The 15,424-nt window shown below is 43.9% G+C and overlaps 2 protein-coding genes across 2 annotated transcripts in view; one reads left to right on the plus strand and one right to left on the minus strand.

Moving 5' to 3' along the window:
- The window catches only part of LOC143315754 (uncharacterized), an 86,525-nt gene extending 83,416 nt beyond the window's left edge, over window positions 1-3,109 (plus strand). The window contains exons 16-18 of the mRNA XM_076723131.1: window positions 180-249; window positions 439-542; window positions 922-3,109. Coding sequence (XP_076579246.1) covers window positions 180-249; window positions 439-542; window positions 922-1,132 — 385 coding nt within the window. The 3' untranslated portion in view covers window positions 1,133-3,109. The remainder of the gene's footprint in view (window positions 1-179; window positions 250-438; window positions 543-921) is intronic.
- A 131-nt stretch (window positions 3,110-3,240) lies between these two features.
- Window positions 3,241-15,424, minus strand: part of tbl1xr1a (TBL1X/Y related 1a) — a 37,006-nt gene continuing 24,822 nt past the window's right edge. The window contains exons 4-16 of the mRNA XM_076723144.1: window positions 13,586-13,731; window positions 13,276-13,501; window positions 12,782-12,914; window positions 12,106-12,247; window positions 10,670-10,733; window positions 10,177-10,274; window positions 10,012-10,072; window positions 9,774-9,895; window positions 9,436-9,510; window positions 8,953-9,080; window positions 8,606-8,771; window positions 7,237-7,338; window positions 3,241-7,146 (exon numbers count right to left, since the gene is read on the minus strand). Coding sequence (XP_076579259.1) covers window positions 7,120-7,146; window positions 7,237-7,338; window positions 8,606-8,771; window positions 8,953-9,080; window positions 9,436-9,510; window positions 9,774-9,895; window positions 10,012-10,072; window positions 10,177-10,274; window positions 10,670-10,733; window positions 12,106-12,247; window positions 12,782-12,914; window positions 13,276-13,501; window positions 13,586-13,731 — 1,490 coding nt within the window. The 3' untranslated portion in view covers window positions 3,241-7,119. The remainder of the gene's footprint in view (window positions 7,147-7,236; window positions 7,339-8,605; window positions 8,772-8,952; window positions 9,081-9,435; window positions 9,511-9,773; window positions 9,896-10,011; window positions 10,073-10,176; window positions 10,275-10,669; window positions 10,734-12,105; window positions 12,248-12,781; window positions 12,915-13,275; window positions 13,502-13,585; window positions 13,732-15,424) is intronic.

The raw sequence follows: 15,424 nt of genomic DNA on the forward strand, positions 1-15,424 counted from the left end.
TTTCATGGTTCTTACACCATGATTCCCCAAAAGCCAGTCAATCTATTTCACAGTCTGCTTATTGGCAGGTTCTTTCTTCGTCTTTGCCTACAACTTTTGGCTTTTTTTGTTTTTGGCCCTTTTCAGATGTGTTCTTTGACTCATTAAGCTCATGCTCCTCTTCTCTGTTTTTCTTCCAGCTTGGCTAAAGGATTCGCGTCACTACTTGGATTTAGTGTCATCTTTATCGTGTCAGTCTGTGATCCCAGGGTAAATGATAAATCTCTCTCTCTCTCTCTCACACACACACACACACACACACACACACACACACACACACTAATTAATGGTGATGATTGAAGACAATGAAGAATGATGATGATGATGATGATGATGATGATGATGATGGAGTACTGGGAAGTTGGTGGAATTCTGCCACTCACTAGTGTGTTCTTTCAGGGTTTTGTTGTCATGTTGGACAAAGTTGTGTCGTTCTCCCTCAACACTGAAGTTGGACTGTTTGTCTTCATCATGCTGAGAGAATCCAGAGAAGATAGATTCCAGTGAGTGCCTCTGTCTTTTTAAAATACATGTCATGTTAGTACGAGTAATGTGATTTAGCATTAATTATAGGGAGAAAAGAGAAAGTGTTTACTTGCTACCTTACCAGTAGATTTATTCCAATGTTATTCCTACTATATTGTTCCCTGTAGAGTGTTTAAGGCAGCAGGATTTGACACACTATGTGGTGAATAAAGTTACCAAAAATCAATCCTGGATTTTTATGTTGGCTTAAATGGAGTTTTTATCAAAAGAAATTTCAATTGTCCTTTCAGGTAAGTTACTTTCAGGAAACTTCATAGGAAATGATGAATGTGTGAGATAAAGCGTTACCTTAAAGTCAGATTTGGAATGAAACGTCCTCTCTCTCTGTCCTTTCAGACACCTTGCAGTCCCTCTGCCAGTTGGTGACTGTGTCTTCAGCCTCAGTTGGCTGCTGCCTACCTACTTCCTGTTTGCAGTAACCTATGATGTCCTGCAGACCATGGCGGATGTGGCTCATTACCTGCCTTTCTACAGGCACAGTGAGGAACCACACTACCACAATCTGACTGGAAGTTTAACAGCAGCCAATCTCTCCGTCCTGCTCTGATCCTCAAGCAACCAGATAAGAGACGGACCAGCAGGAGTTGAAATTGCCAAAAAAAAAAAGAAGCTTAGCAAGTGCTTTTATATTTTATCCACATGTGTCAAGCTCTTGATACAATTTGAAAATTTAAAGATAAGCATTATTAGTTTTTTTGAAGGCCTTTTTCTTTTTTGTTCCTTTGCTCTTCAGCTGCTGTGGCCTCCCTGCGCATGCAAACTATATAATTGTTTTTCATTAAAATACCCAGTTAACTGGAAACATTATTGTGTGCCAGAGGATTTTCCCACCAGACACATGGGGCCAGATGTATGAATGAGGCGTACGCACAAAAAACACTCATGCGCCACAGAAATGTCCACACCTCATCCGTATTTCAGACCAAGTGCACACGTGGTTTTCCAGAACAGTCCATGGGTGGTATTTTAAGGTGAAGATGAAAAAGAAGCTGAGAGACAAAGCAACAAACAGGACAATGGCAATCAGAGTTAAAGGAAAACTACGGCTTTTACAACATGAGTTTCGTTTTCACAGCTTCAGCTATCGCTTGTATAGCTTATAATGAGGCTGTACTCACCAAATTGCTGAGATCCTGGAACACAGCAGCTAAAAACCAGTCCAGAACCAGTCAGATCATCACAGGCTGTAAATGCACCACACAATTGATGAAACTGTGCTGTAGTGTGTTCTTCTCAGCGACAGACAGGTAGAACAGACAGGTCTTCACTTCCACAATGACTGACAGTTCTAAAACAGAACCATGTGAACACACAGCCTTAGAAATCAGATGAGATGCAGAGGTTGAGCCTGATTTTACACAGAGTTTAATGCATCTGGTCCCTGGTGCTGTAGAGCTGTATTTGATACGCCAGTCTTAATGAAGTACTATATAATAGACTATACAGTAGTTTGAGTCACTAGCAACGCACTATGCGGAGTATACGAATATTTATTTGAATGAAAATGTATATTACTTACTTCACTTGCACTGTATGATCATGAAATTAGTTTAAAAACTGTATTTACTGCTGGAGTAAATTGTCACATGGTCCCTGACAGGACTCACCCTCATCATCTTCGTCACCATCATTTGTCACCAAAACACTAAACTGCTAAGTTCAAAGCGTCCCAACCTTTTTTGCCCCACAAGCCATTTTTAGACCAACAATAGCCTTGTTACCATCAAGCAAATTTGAAGGAGGCTTTTAAAATGTTTGCTTCAAAGGATGCAAAAAAGAAAGAAAATGCAAGTTAGCTGTGTTTCCATCAGAAGTTGGAGGTATAGGCTATGTTACACATGGCCTTAATAAATGGAGTAGAAAAAGTAGGGGTCGCAAACCAGAAACAAATCCAGCTGTTTGTCAGATTTTGCCATTTGTATCAGCCTTTTCTCATGCAATACTTCAAAATGTGCATAAAAAAAACATTGATGGAAACACGGCGACTGAAGCGGCACATGATGTTCAGCAAGTTTCGCTTCAGGCATGATCTTTATTTATCCTCCCAACACACAAACAAGCCTTGATATGAAATTCTTTTCTTTATTACGTTGTATTGCTTCATCATGGTCCATTGGCAGATGTTCCAGGCCCAGTACCTGACTGCAGCCCTGGGCTGGGAACCTGCTGTTCCTCTCAGATCTGATGCCAGTCTCATTTATGTTTTCATCTGCAGCAGGATCAAATTCTGTATGTACAAAAGAAATCATTTCACTGTGTATTCCAGTTTCTGCTGTCCGCTGACTCCACAGTACACACTCGAGGCTGGAGTGGAGCCACAGGAACGTTTCATTTAAGGCAGACAAAAATCCAAACTGCTGCATCTTCCCTTTACATGACAAAGTGCAAAACATGTCCTGAGAATGAAGAATGCCTCTTTAGTTTCATCTGCTGTGTACCACAGAAAGCACCAGCACGAGGGAGGTTCAAGCTGTGAGATCATGGTTGTATCAGTTCATTAAAGCCATTCTTTTTAGCATTGTGACATGAATTCAAACATGGACTCCTTATTGTGGTTAACCCCACAGTGTTAGTTACAGTTTCTACACACACACACACACACACACACACACACACACACACACACACACACACAAACAAATAAAAACTCGTAACTCTTATCAAAATATATTTTATTCTGGACTTTTGTTTCACTGATCTGATTTGAATGATAACAGATCGATGTGATGCAAGTTGCAGAAAAATAACAGAACAAAAAGGCTTGGAGACCCCGTGGAGAGACGCTGCCGGGCTGACATGATGCTCTGTCATGGTGGCACAGAAAAAGGCTGACTCAGCAACTTTGGCCATGGTTACCCAGACAAACTGTGGCACAGATCTAAGCATGGCATTAACATATTGGAGGAATCTGCCTTGTTGAGATATTTTCAGAACTGAAGTGCTTCAAATACAGGGAAGAAAAAAAAAAACAATGAAGTTGTACAAAGGACTCTTCATCAGAACACATGAAATCTGTCAGTCCATTCGTAGAATTCTCCAATTTATTCCAGGAGATACAGGAGAAAATAAAGCAGATTTGTAGTTGTACAAACGTTTCTCAGAAGCGGAGGTGCTCTGGATGCAGATATAACGTTTTAAACCTCTGAGTGAAGCCAAACTTAAGCTTTAACAAACCAAATTGATAAAATCCAGTTAACAATATACACCACTAACTTAATTTTTTGACTAACCCATGATGATTGTGGAGGATTTAATTTAATTTTAACTGAGATTCAGTCAAACAGTAGCAGAGTCTCTGAGGTTTAACTCAAGTATGAGAATTATATTTGTGTCTCCATCGTGGAAAAGATGTTTCACATATACATTATATTTTATGGAGTGCTTCTGTACTTCCTTAGTGACCGGTGATCAGGTTGTAGACAAGACAGCCAATCAAAAATGACCTAGTTCAGTTATCCAGTTGGCTAAAAAATGACCCTGTCACATTGAACGAGCTGGCAGACAAACCCGAGGACGCACAGAGCAGAGATGTGGTGAGTGCTCAGAGGCTGGAGAAACACACTGACTGAAAAGAATCTGTTCAAAGTCAGACACAAATATAACTCCACATTCAACCCATGACATTATATCTGCTTCCAGAGACACTTTCTCCACAAAACACCTGCGACTCAACTGCAGCAATGAAAAAAGGGGAACCAGAAAAATTCCCTCGAGTCTTGGCTTGATTGAAAAATTACAATTTTATTCCATTCAAAGACTTCTTCATCTTTTTTTTAATTGTCTTATGTGTAAGCCAAGAGGAGTTCAGGATAAAGTAATTTTCTGGGGGGAAAAAATTCCCAAAAAGATTCAAGCAAAAGAAAAAGTAAAACATTTCTTTATTAAAACATAGACAAATTTAGTGGTAATTTGCTCCTGGGAGAACCTCCCAGGCAAGGTGCCTTCAGAATGACAGCTCAGCTCGGTAAGCCTTACATTACAGGGTCAACCTTTACTATCTGCAATAGCATCAAAGTAACAAAAGAAAACCGTTCAAATTTATAGAACACGGAAATTAACACTGCCAATAAATCATCAGTTCACATTTTTCAAATCTACAAAGAAATTACAAAAATGCAACTTTAAATTTGTCTTTAAAAGAGTATAAAACGTCTTCTCAGTAAGGAACCTCAGAATAAAACGGGAGCAGAAATTTCGGAGGTGAAGAACCAAGAATGGAGCCGAGGGGGCAGATAAGTTCAAATACTCTGAATGTGCAGCTTGACTGTTTCTTTTTTGGCTGTTTTCAATTCACCGAGACCGTCGTGTTGTGGATAAAAGACTTTACATTTGACCTTAAGCTACTGCACGTCTCTTCATCTGGTCTGTTTGTGTCCTTTGACACTTCAGCTGGCTTATAAACAACACAAATGGAGTTATGCGCCCACATGGTGACAAGAACCTGTTACTTCAAACAGAGAAAAAAGAAAATGTCCAGATATTGCTTTAATGTTTCTGCTTCGGGGCTCGACTCTGAATAGCGACCTTGTGCCGGGGATCAGCCAGTAAGATTCAACAGGGGAGGGGAAGATCTTCACAGGCAGGCTAGGTTTGTTTTTGTGATGTAAGGGGACGACACCTCAGGTCTCTTTGTCTCTTCCTGTGTAGAGGCAGCAGCCCAAAGTCCCACTGAAGCCCTCCTCTCCGTGCCACAGACAGTGTTATAAAACAGTAAAAAGATATCAGGAGATCCAAATTTCAGTTGTAGGTCTCAGAGGCAGAGCTGCGGTGGAATCATTAAACCTTCAACAGAGCAGAGCCGAGGACCAGAAGACGGCCACAGTGGCCAGTTTGAATGGTTCGAAACAAAACCTGGTCCAACTACCATTTAAAAGAATCAGTTTTCCCGTTCGTTCGTTACACTGCGACCTCGCTGCCTCACACATGTATGAATATTTTGAGGTTGGAGGCTTAGCTAAGCCAGCTAGCTTAATACAGCCAAAATCCCTCCCTCTGCAGTGCACTGCATATACTATACTGACTGCCAGTTCATTTGAGCGTATGAATTCAGAGTGACGTGTGTGTGTATAGCACGCTATAAAAAGCTTCCTTCTGCTAACAATGACTCATATTTGATAGGTACAGTCATGCAACACTACAGTGTCACAGGAGTCCAACCAGCTGATGTAGAATATGGAATGAGGGGTTTCAGGCAGTTTGACAGTCTTGATTCTGTGTTTCACGTATAATTCTGATCAGCTACGTGGGCAGAATAAAACGAGCTGATTGAGGCTGCTGGGATAATGCGTGAACGCTCCTTCGCTGAATGCAGTCTGTCATATAACGATCTGGCTCTGCCCTCTGCGGTCTAAGTCACGGAGACGGTTTCTGCCTCCAGAGCATCAAGCTCTGACAATCTGAACACGCTTTTCCACCACCACGTTTGATGATTTGAGGCTGAACCACATTAGAAATGACTCACACAGAGTGACTGAAGTAAATGTGTGAAGGGAAAAAGAACAGCTGGAATCCTACTGGCTGAGTACAGGATGGGATCTGAGAGGAGACTTGTTGCACGGCCTTCAACTCAGAACATTCAGAGTGGAGTTTTTTTTCTTTTTTTGTAGCCACGCAGGTCACTGCTATGGCTGAAGAGTCCAGAGAGGAGAGCTGGGGTGAAACATCTAGATCAAATAGTGCACAGAGGAGCTGTTTTTAAAGCATCTAGACGTAGATCGTTTGTGTCCTGGAGCGGGTGGATGTACGAGGGGAATCCAGAGTTTTTCCTCCGGAGAAGACGACACATGAGTTACTGCATTTCGAGGTTAACCGTATGATCCACTGACAGCTGCAGAAAGCACGACTGAAACACACGAAAGAAAAGCCTTTAGGTTTGCCACGTTGGCTTGAAATCATTATGAGGACACTGTTTGGAGAACTGTTTGGTGTGCGTGTCGACTGTGTTTGGATGTTCGGTGACCTGGCCAGCCCCTGCCCCCTCCCCCAAAGATAAAAAATATAAAAACATTGAAACAAGAGATCTGAAATTTAAAAAAACTAAGTGCCATCCTATTTTACGGTGGAGAAGTTGATATGTCTGCACAATGAGATCCAACTAGTAACAAAGATCAACACTTTTTTCACTGTTTTTCATTTTGATGACGATGAGCATGGTTTAAAGATCAAAAAAAGCTAAATAGCTTCCAAATTTTGGTACATATACGGATCTGTAACTTTTTTTTTTGTCTATCAGTTTTTTCTTTTTTTCACTGCGTCCCATCTGCATCTCTGTAAGAGTCTGCACAGATAGAGAGGGGCGCTTCCATCCGCCCGATTATCCGTCCGTCCGTCCGTCTGTCCGTCCGTCCATCTGTTCATTCCTGTGTCTGGACCTGCTGTGTCGGGTGCTTGCTTCCTGTTCCTGTTTCCTGCTTCCTGTCTGTCGGTGGGCGGGGCCATAGTCGTAAGCGTGAGCAGTACGCAGGGCAGGCAGGGACAGTCATTTGGCTATGTACACATTCATGGTCGGTCCATGGCTTCCAACAAACAGCAGCACTATTTCCGCAGGTCTAGTACACACACCTGTGTCAAGAGAGGAGAGACGTCAGTCTGTAGGACTGATCGCAAAGCTGGACACCATCTAAACGCCCAAACAGTCCTGTGTACACTTACAGATCCGTCTGATGCGCTGGCTCCCACTTTGTCCCCTGCTGCATTCCAGCAAACCTCAAAGATTCCCCCCGTCCCTCTGTAACTGTGGACTAAAGCGCCTGTCTGCAGCACGAGAGACAGAAGCAGAGTGAAGCGAAAGGCAATCAGAGGAAAACATCATTTTATGGAAGATGGTGTACATGAAAGTAAAAAGCCTTTCCCAGCAGAGCACAGGAGGCTTTGAACTGCAGTAATTGATTTGTTTGGCCACGTGGGGGCAGCAGTCACGTGTCTCTCCACATATTGAATGTCAGGCAGTCAGAAGGTGGACCTTGACACATCTGAGACACAGTTTATTTAGAAAATATTGACTGGTACAGCTTTAACATGCAGCTCTCACAACATCCACTGCTTTTGTCACCAGGTGGTTACAAAACACTTCACATGAACAAAAACTTGTATATACACTCAATAACTCAATCTACTCTGTGTTTTTATGGCAGGCTTCAGGTCATACTCAATTTAAACCTGTACTGGGCGGATGGGCGGTGTACTGGTTTTATCACCAGTGTCACAATCTGCCAGGACATAAGATAAGACTTTCTTAATCCCCTGTAGGGGAAGTGAGGGTGTTACAGGCCGCAGCAACAGTATCTTACTGTGGCTGTGATAACATGCAGATAGAGGGCTACACATGTACTCCTAGAACAGGAGTTACGCCCACTAACTACAGTTTTCCTCACTACTACAGTGACTCCTGTAACAGATGTGGACGGCAACATTACAAGCAACACAGTCATTTCTCTGTTGTTTGCTGTGCGAATCATTTTCCTTCAGCCTGCTTTGAGGGCCAATCCAAAGCAGGATACACTTCAAACTTAGAAGCTCTAAATTTGACGATCGTCATGTTGCTTTACTCTTTATTCTTCAGGTTAGCCTGTTCTGCGGCTGTTGTAGACCCACACGCTGGAGCAATGTTGGAGTATTTAACACTGAAGGACCGTCAAGAGAAAGTGTGTGAAGGTTCAGCCTCATCTGAAGCCAATTAAAGAAGCAGAGGAGCAGCTTGGATGTGGGAAACTGTTTTTTTCACACAGCCACAGCTAACGTTATCGCCACACTGAGAATGAATCGCATTGCATTTAATAATTAACCTACATTATGGGGCTAATACCATGACATAATACCATCACTTTATACCCAAGAGGAAGTCTGTGCATCACAGCTTGCAGTTACAGTGACACCGGCCTCGTCCTGCCTTAAGTAGATGCAAAGTCACCTCAAAGTTTGCCATGACTCTGGCTTTGACTGCACAGCTGAACGAGTATTCACAGTGTGCTCAGGTGTACAGGACACACACACACACTGCGCCTCCCACTTCTCTTCCTACCTGTGTATTCCAGATGTGCACGCATTTGTCAAAGGAGCCACTGGCCAGATGCCGACCGTCGGGGCTGAAAGCCACACTGTAGACCGGCTCCTGATGTTTAGTCAGCGTATGGATACAGATGCCTCTCTCCACGTCCCAAAGACGAACTGTGGAGTCAAACGATGCACTGTGGATGTGGGAGACGGGGACAAACGGGGTTATAGAGGAGATAATGTGGAATCTGGACACTTTTAAAACAGTGTGGTGATGTTCACAAACAGGAGCTTTACCTCGAACGCAGCTGTGAACATACTTATCTTTTACACTGACTATTATAACCCCCTACCTGTATACACACACACACTCACCTGGCTAGCATGAGGTTAGCGCTGGGATTGTTGGTTCCGGGGCCGGTGGGACTCCATTTGATGGTGTAGATTTCTTTACTGTGGGCCTGCAGGTCATGGACACACGAGTCCTGCTTCATACTCCAAATCTGAAACAACACAAAAGCCCAACTCAAAACTCAACAACTTCATCTTTCATTCTCACGAATTGCAGGTGTGTGAATGTGCAGCCGACAGCACACAGATCGCATTGCAGCACATTGTGAAATATCTGATTCTCTGTACTCCACGTTCGAAATCTTCTAAGACCTCAGTTCAGAGAAAATTACAAATTACAAGTTCAGGGGCCAGCAAGCTGGACTTGGCCTCTTCAGAGTCCCCAGTCATCATAAACACATCAGCACTTTCTTTATGGCTCAGCACTGTCAGCTCAAGGGTAGCCGTGATAGCGATATTAATGACACCAGATGTCCAATATTTCACCAGGCTGGACTCTCGGCTCACCTTCAACGTCATGTCGTCTGAGCAGGAGGCTAGCAGGTTCCCTGTGGGGTCCCACTTGATTGCATTTACTTCATTCTGGGGAGAGAGAAAAGAGGGGTGAGGGCGAGAGCACGACGCAGAGACTTCACTTTGCTCCGTCCAGCCTTCCCTTTGGAATGAAATAACTAGATGCAAACAGTGGTTTATTGATCTGGAGTCATTTACACCCATCCAAGGCAGTTAAGACAAAATACTCATGAAAAAGACAATTCTTTGATCTGCTTTGGATTCTACAGAAGTTACACATCAGTGATGACAAACATAGACACATGCACGCACGCACGCACGTGACCACTTACTGTGTGTCCCTGGAATGTTTTAATGGGTCTATCCTGCCCCAGTTTACAGACGTGGATACACATGTCTGTACTACAGGAGGCAAACGTATTGTTGCTCTGCCAATCCACGTCTAGTGCTGGAGCTGTGGGAGACAGAGAGATGGACGTCAGCGATATCAAAAATGTTCTGTTTCAAATCACAGTCAGGTGAACAGCACATGGACCACCTGAAAATTCAGAGTGAACAGATGCTTTGTACCTGAATGGAAGGGAAACTGTTGTTTGGCTTCTCCTGTGTGGGCATCCCATATGATTGTTGTCTGGCAGGACACATGTACAGTTAGAGCTCACAGTGAGTACACAGTAAACTAGTTTGATTAGGTTATTTAATGCACTGATCACTGAGCAACACCAGCTGATTTACCTTGTCTACTCCTGCACTGAGGATAAAATTGCCTTTTTTATTCCACTTCAGGGCAAAGATGGGACCCTTGTGTTGGCCAAGCGTACTGGCCAGGTTTCCTGTGGAGCAAAACACACAGAAAGGAGCCAAAATCTGTAAGCATCAAATCTGGAATACCAACAATGACAAGATAGTATGGATCTAAATATATCACACAGCAGGAAATACAGTCAAAGAGATTCTATGGCAGTATGCAAAGCTGCCTCTAGGTGGCAGTGTTGCTCAAGGATTAACCAAGCCATGTGGCATCAAGGCTGCAGTACAAGATAAACAAAAAGCCAACCACAGCATCAGGAAATACCACAGCATCATCATTACTTGGGTTTCCCTTTGCTAATAAACAAACACTGTATCCAAATACAAATTTATAGCCAAGAACGATGATGAAACCAAGAATTTTCCCCTTCGAGCAAACACTAATTATATTAAACCAGTGGAATTTAAGTCATCTCACCATCCTTGGTCCATATTCTGGCAAAGCCGTCATAGGAGCCCGTTGCTAACAGCGTGCCCTCGCTCTGTCCGAGAGAGAGAGAGAGAGAGAGAGAGAAGTGTAAGAGTGTGTGTGTGTGTGTGTGTGTGTGTGTGTCAGACAGGTGCTTCTCTTCCACACTCATGTTGTCCTTTGCAGTTGCCATGCTTGCCTTCCAGAGTCCAGGCTGAATGAACATTTGCTGTGATTCAGCTGCTATTAGAGGAGAGGCCTGTGTTTTCCATCAGCATGGATGCTTCCCAGGAAATTTTTGCCTCTGCCCTTGGCTCAGCTTTACAATCCATTGGCTGAACTGAAGGAAAATTCCATTGTCTGATGCTCCTCCACTGTTAGACATCACCAGCAGCTTCGCTCAGAGTGCTCTGGGAGTTCCTCCGTGATGAGCCGTGTGCTGTGAGTCGCCTCTCTGCACCGCTCTCTCTGCCTGTCTAACTCAAAGGTGGAGCACCTTTATTGAAAATTCTGACAAAAACACAGAGGCTTTATTTTAAATGCCAAAACTGCTGTGCCTTTTATCAGCCACTGCTCTGAAGCACTCACAGGAGCCAATGGGGAAATGACACGTTCACAGCTTCTGCATCTCAAGCTAATCAATGAACTTCTATTATTCATGAGGCAAACGAATGTGTGTTTGTAATGAAGGCTACTGGAGCTTAAGTTAAAGGAGTAAATACAGCTGGACATCAACCCTCAGCAGCTCAGTTACTCCTTGAAGGGCCATACTCGACAGACTGTGGTGACATCAGTTCTGAGTTGGACCTTCAGCAAACATTCAGCGTCATCTTCTTCCTCAGTTTCACGGTTAGCTCACATCGCCCTTAACCACAGGGCTTTCACTCAGGGGCCGTTCATAAATTACTGTTTGTGTGACACAAAACCGACCAAGCTCTCATACTTAGGATGTCTGCGCTTTTTCTATTTTAAATGAACATTTTCAGCTTTTTTTAAAATAGCTTCCATGTCATGTGACCCACCTGTTGGCATCTGTTTGCTCGTCATTTTGGAAATCTCTGTCAGGCTCTGGCCTTTTGCCCTTTACTGTCAATTTCATTGATTTATTTGTTCCATCATAGTAGAAAATTTAAATCCTTTGGACGCGTTGTTTCATTTAAGCGCATAAAATTAGCATCCAGGCTTTGCCACCTTTGTCTCTTCAAATCTCGGGCAGCTGCTGACGGTACATACAGCACAGTGGAAATCAGCGTAACGAAATGATCAAACAACCCTGCTCTGACTGTGAAGCAGCACGATGACATGACACGGCACTCTGACATTCAGAAATTTCTCCACCATCCTCACAACTTTAACCTGGCCCCATATTTTGAACATATGCACCCGTGCGGGGTGACTCACGTGCGTGCGACATGTGATGTGTGTGCGTGTGTTGGGGCTCTTACATTCCAGTCTAACGAGGTGACATCTTTGTTGCTGGGGACATCCTGTCCTCCCTCTCGTATGCAGTGTCTCAGGACCAGCTGTGTGGAGCTGCTTGTACTGTTCTCACTCAGGTTCCAGATGCGAGCCGTTGAATCGCCAGACCTGAGACAGACACACACGTTTCTGATTGCCGTGCTTGGCCTTCCAGCTATAAAGTATCAGGACACAGACACCTCATACATAAACCATGTTGTTGGTAAGCACTTTTTTTTTTTACTCACTGGTAGGGATAGATATATAGACACGAGCACAGTTGACTTTTGTAAGTTACCAGGACGATGTTAAGCTGCAGCAGTTCTTCATAATCTTTTGATTTTAACTGTGGTTTTGTTACTTTGCCCCCTCACACTGCTCATCTTTATGATGTGGCATCTGATCCTGTATAAATATACCTTTATGGCAAATGTCTGCAACAGCACATGTAAAATAAAATGAAACTCATTAGTTTGGACATTAGTTTTTAATTACAATGAGCCTGAATTTATTAATTTAGACATCTGAACTGCATAAAATGGTAGCCCCATATGATCGTGTTATTAAATTAAGATGTCTCTTGGATTGTGGGCTGTACTTCGAGCACAGAGGTTGTATAAAGCAGTGATTTGTGCAGAGAGTGTGGCAGGAAAGGTGACTAACCCCGATGCCAGCAGGTCGCTGACTGGGTTCCAGGCACAGATGAAGACCTCTGACTCGTGGCCCCTCAAAACCATGGCCTTGTTCTGAGGGATCTCCACATCTCCGTCCACCTCCATCAGGTCTGCGTGGTTGTCTAAGCACAGAGTTTGATGGGTGACACACAGCATGACGACAGGACGTTGAGTTAGCAAACCAGGAAGGTCCAGAAAGCACGCCATCAGCTTTTTTGTCAGATCTCCGTATTTTTTACCACTGCGGTGTAGAGTTCTCTAATATGTGCTTGTAAGGGAATACTTCATTAAAAGCAATTAATTCAAGGTTCACTCAAGGGTTCCACTTTTTAGCATTTTGTTTTTCCAAACTGCAATTCCAAGGTCAAAACTGAACGTCCATCCTTCATAAAAATGCGGCTCAAACAGTGAGAAGCAGCTTCGTCACTGCAGGCAGCGAACCATCACTGCACGTCCTTCTCTATTTGTGAAGATATTACTCACTAGCTAAGGCATGGGCTCCGTTCTCCTCCCCGTTGGCAGTATTCTCTCCATTCTTGGCGTTGCCGGCGATGCTGCCCCCGGTGGCTGATGCCGGTGCTGAAGTGGCGGCCTGCTGCTGGGCCATTTTGTCCCGGTAGGCCTGCTGCCTCGTCTGAACAACGTCAGGCATGACCGCATCAATCAGCGACAGAGACTCTATGGGCCGCCCATCAAATAACGTGCCATCCTACAGCGTGGCAGAAATAACAGGTTAGAGAGGAGACGCAGGAGAGCAGAGGAGAGCTTCTACTATCTTGTGTGTGTGTCCCACCTCATTGATGCTGACTTCAGCCTCGACGTACTGCAGGCCCTTCTGGATGATGCTGATGAGGGCAGCAGGGGGAACCAGAGCACCATTGATGTTGGACTGGCTGATGTGACTCTCTATACCAAACGTGAACGCTGAGTGGGAAAATCCTGCAGAAAGAGGGCAGGAGAGGAGAAGATATACTGTGTGACACAGGGAATAATACTCCCCTCACATTTGTAACGCAAGCTGATTTATTAATGAGGTCACCTTTGTCTTTCCACACTACTGTTACTCTTCTGTTTGCACTGTTGAGCATTTCTCATCGTCATCAACGTGCTTGTGTTTGAGGTTAGAGCAGAGGCTGCGCAGCATGCTAACTGAACTGAACGCTCAACGTCTGACTTCCCATTGTTGTTGAAATAACTTCTGGCACACTTCATGTGAGGTGACAATTAAAAGGTATTCAACAGACAAACAGCATTAGAAAATCCATATAATGACGCTCATCTCCGCTGGTGTGCGTTTGGATCATTACGCTGTCCGAGCTTCAGCTGTGCACACACGTTTGTTTGTTGTTTCTTGAAACACTTTAACGCTCACTTTCAGCTCACTGCACCTGGTGAGTTCAGGGTCTACATGTAAAAGCTGATGTCAGTCAAAAGACCGGCTTCAGCACAACTGCACCAGCAGAGGACAGAAGCCTCCGTGTATGATATCATGGCCGGGCCGTGACCCAGGCCTGCAATCAACAGCAAATAAATCATTTCATGCAAACACAAATCTCCCAGTCTGCTGAGAGCAGGTAGCTTCTATTCATCTGCCACTTTAGTGTTTGAATGAACAACAGTGCAGCCGTGACAGGATTTCTTCATGCACACGAGCCATCAGCGCCTTATCAAATATATTATGTAATAAATACATGAGGCGGGAAGCTAAGTTACAGACAGTACAGCTTCCACTGACACACACAGACAGAACAGTGCAGGCTGAGCTGAGCCTTCTGGCAGCTCCTCTGCAGTGATATGGGAGTTTCGGTTTCACAGAGCTAAACACAGGTGGATAAAGGTCATTGTCACACCTACATTTCCACACACAAAGGGCAGGGAGCCTGAATACGTTAATGCACAGTGAGGCATATTTGCAGACTCACTTTAACTCTAAAGTTCTTCTGTCTGTCTGAAAAGCAGCACCATTCATCGCACTGACAAGCTTACTCCTAATGGGCAGGTCAGTACTCTTCATACAGCCTTTAGCGCTGTTCTCAGGGTAAAGGTGCTATTTAAATGCAGTCTGCACACTGTATGATTGATGAAGCAGTGGATAACCCTCCATCGCTCTGTCCCACCGCGCGTTCATTCGGACTGAGTGAGAAAGAATTGTACACACACTGCAGACAGACTGTTTATCTGCCTGTTCCATACTCTGTGTGTGTGTGTGTGTGTGTGTGTGTGTGTGTGTGTGTGTGTGTGTCACTCTCCCCCAGCAGCTTCTCTTCAGTGCATTGTGCCTTTCATACAACAAGCTCACCCACACACATTGTGTTGTGTATACACAGCGACTTAGTTTACCTAACAAACTAGCATGCAGCTTTCAGGTGCCTGCTGGATGGACCAATAGTACAAGCAGCAGGAGGGGAGATGTACTGGTGCTTTTTACTTTTCTATACACCCTGAATCAATGCACACTGGTTAAAAAGACAGCAGCTGAAGACTTCAAATATTCACCATTTCTTTGGTGACTCCTACAGGTCAAACTTTCATTGCAGGGGTAATGAGTCAAATGCTTAAAAATAATAATAATGCTTTAAATTTTGGAATAATCACCAACAGGATGACATTGGATGTAAAACATATTATTGGT

The sequence above is a fragment of the Chaetodon auriga genome, chromosome 3 (genome assembly GCF_051107435.1).
Source record: "Chaetodon auriga isolate fChaAug3 chromosome 3, fChaAug3.hap1, whole genome shotgun sequence".
In the NCBI taxonomy this organism is placed as follows: Eukaryota; Metazoa; Chordata; class Actinopteri; order Chaetodontiformes; family Chaetodontidae; genus Chaetodon; species Chaetodon auriga.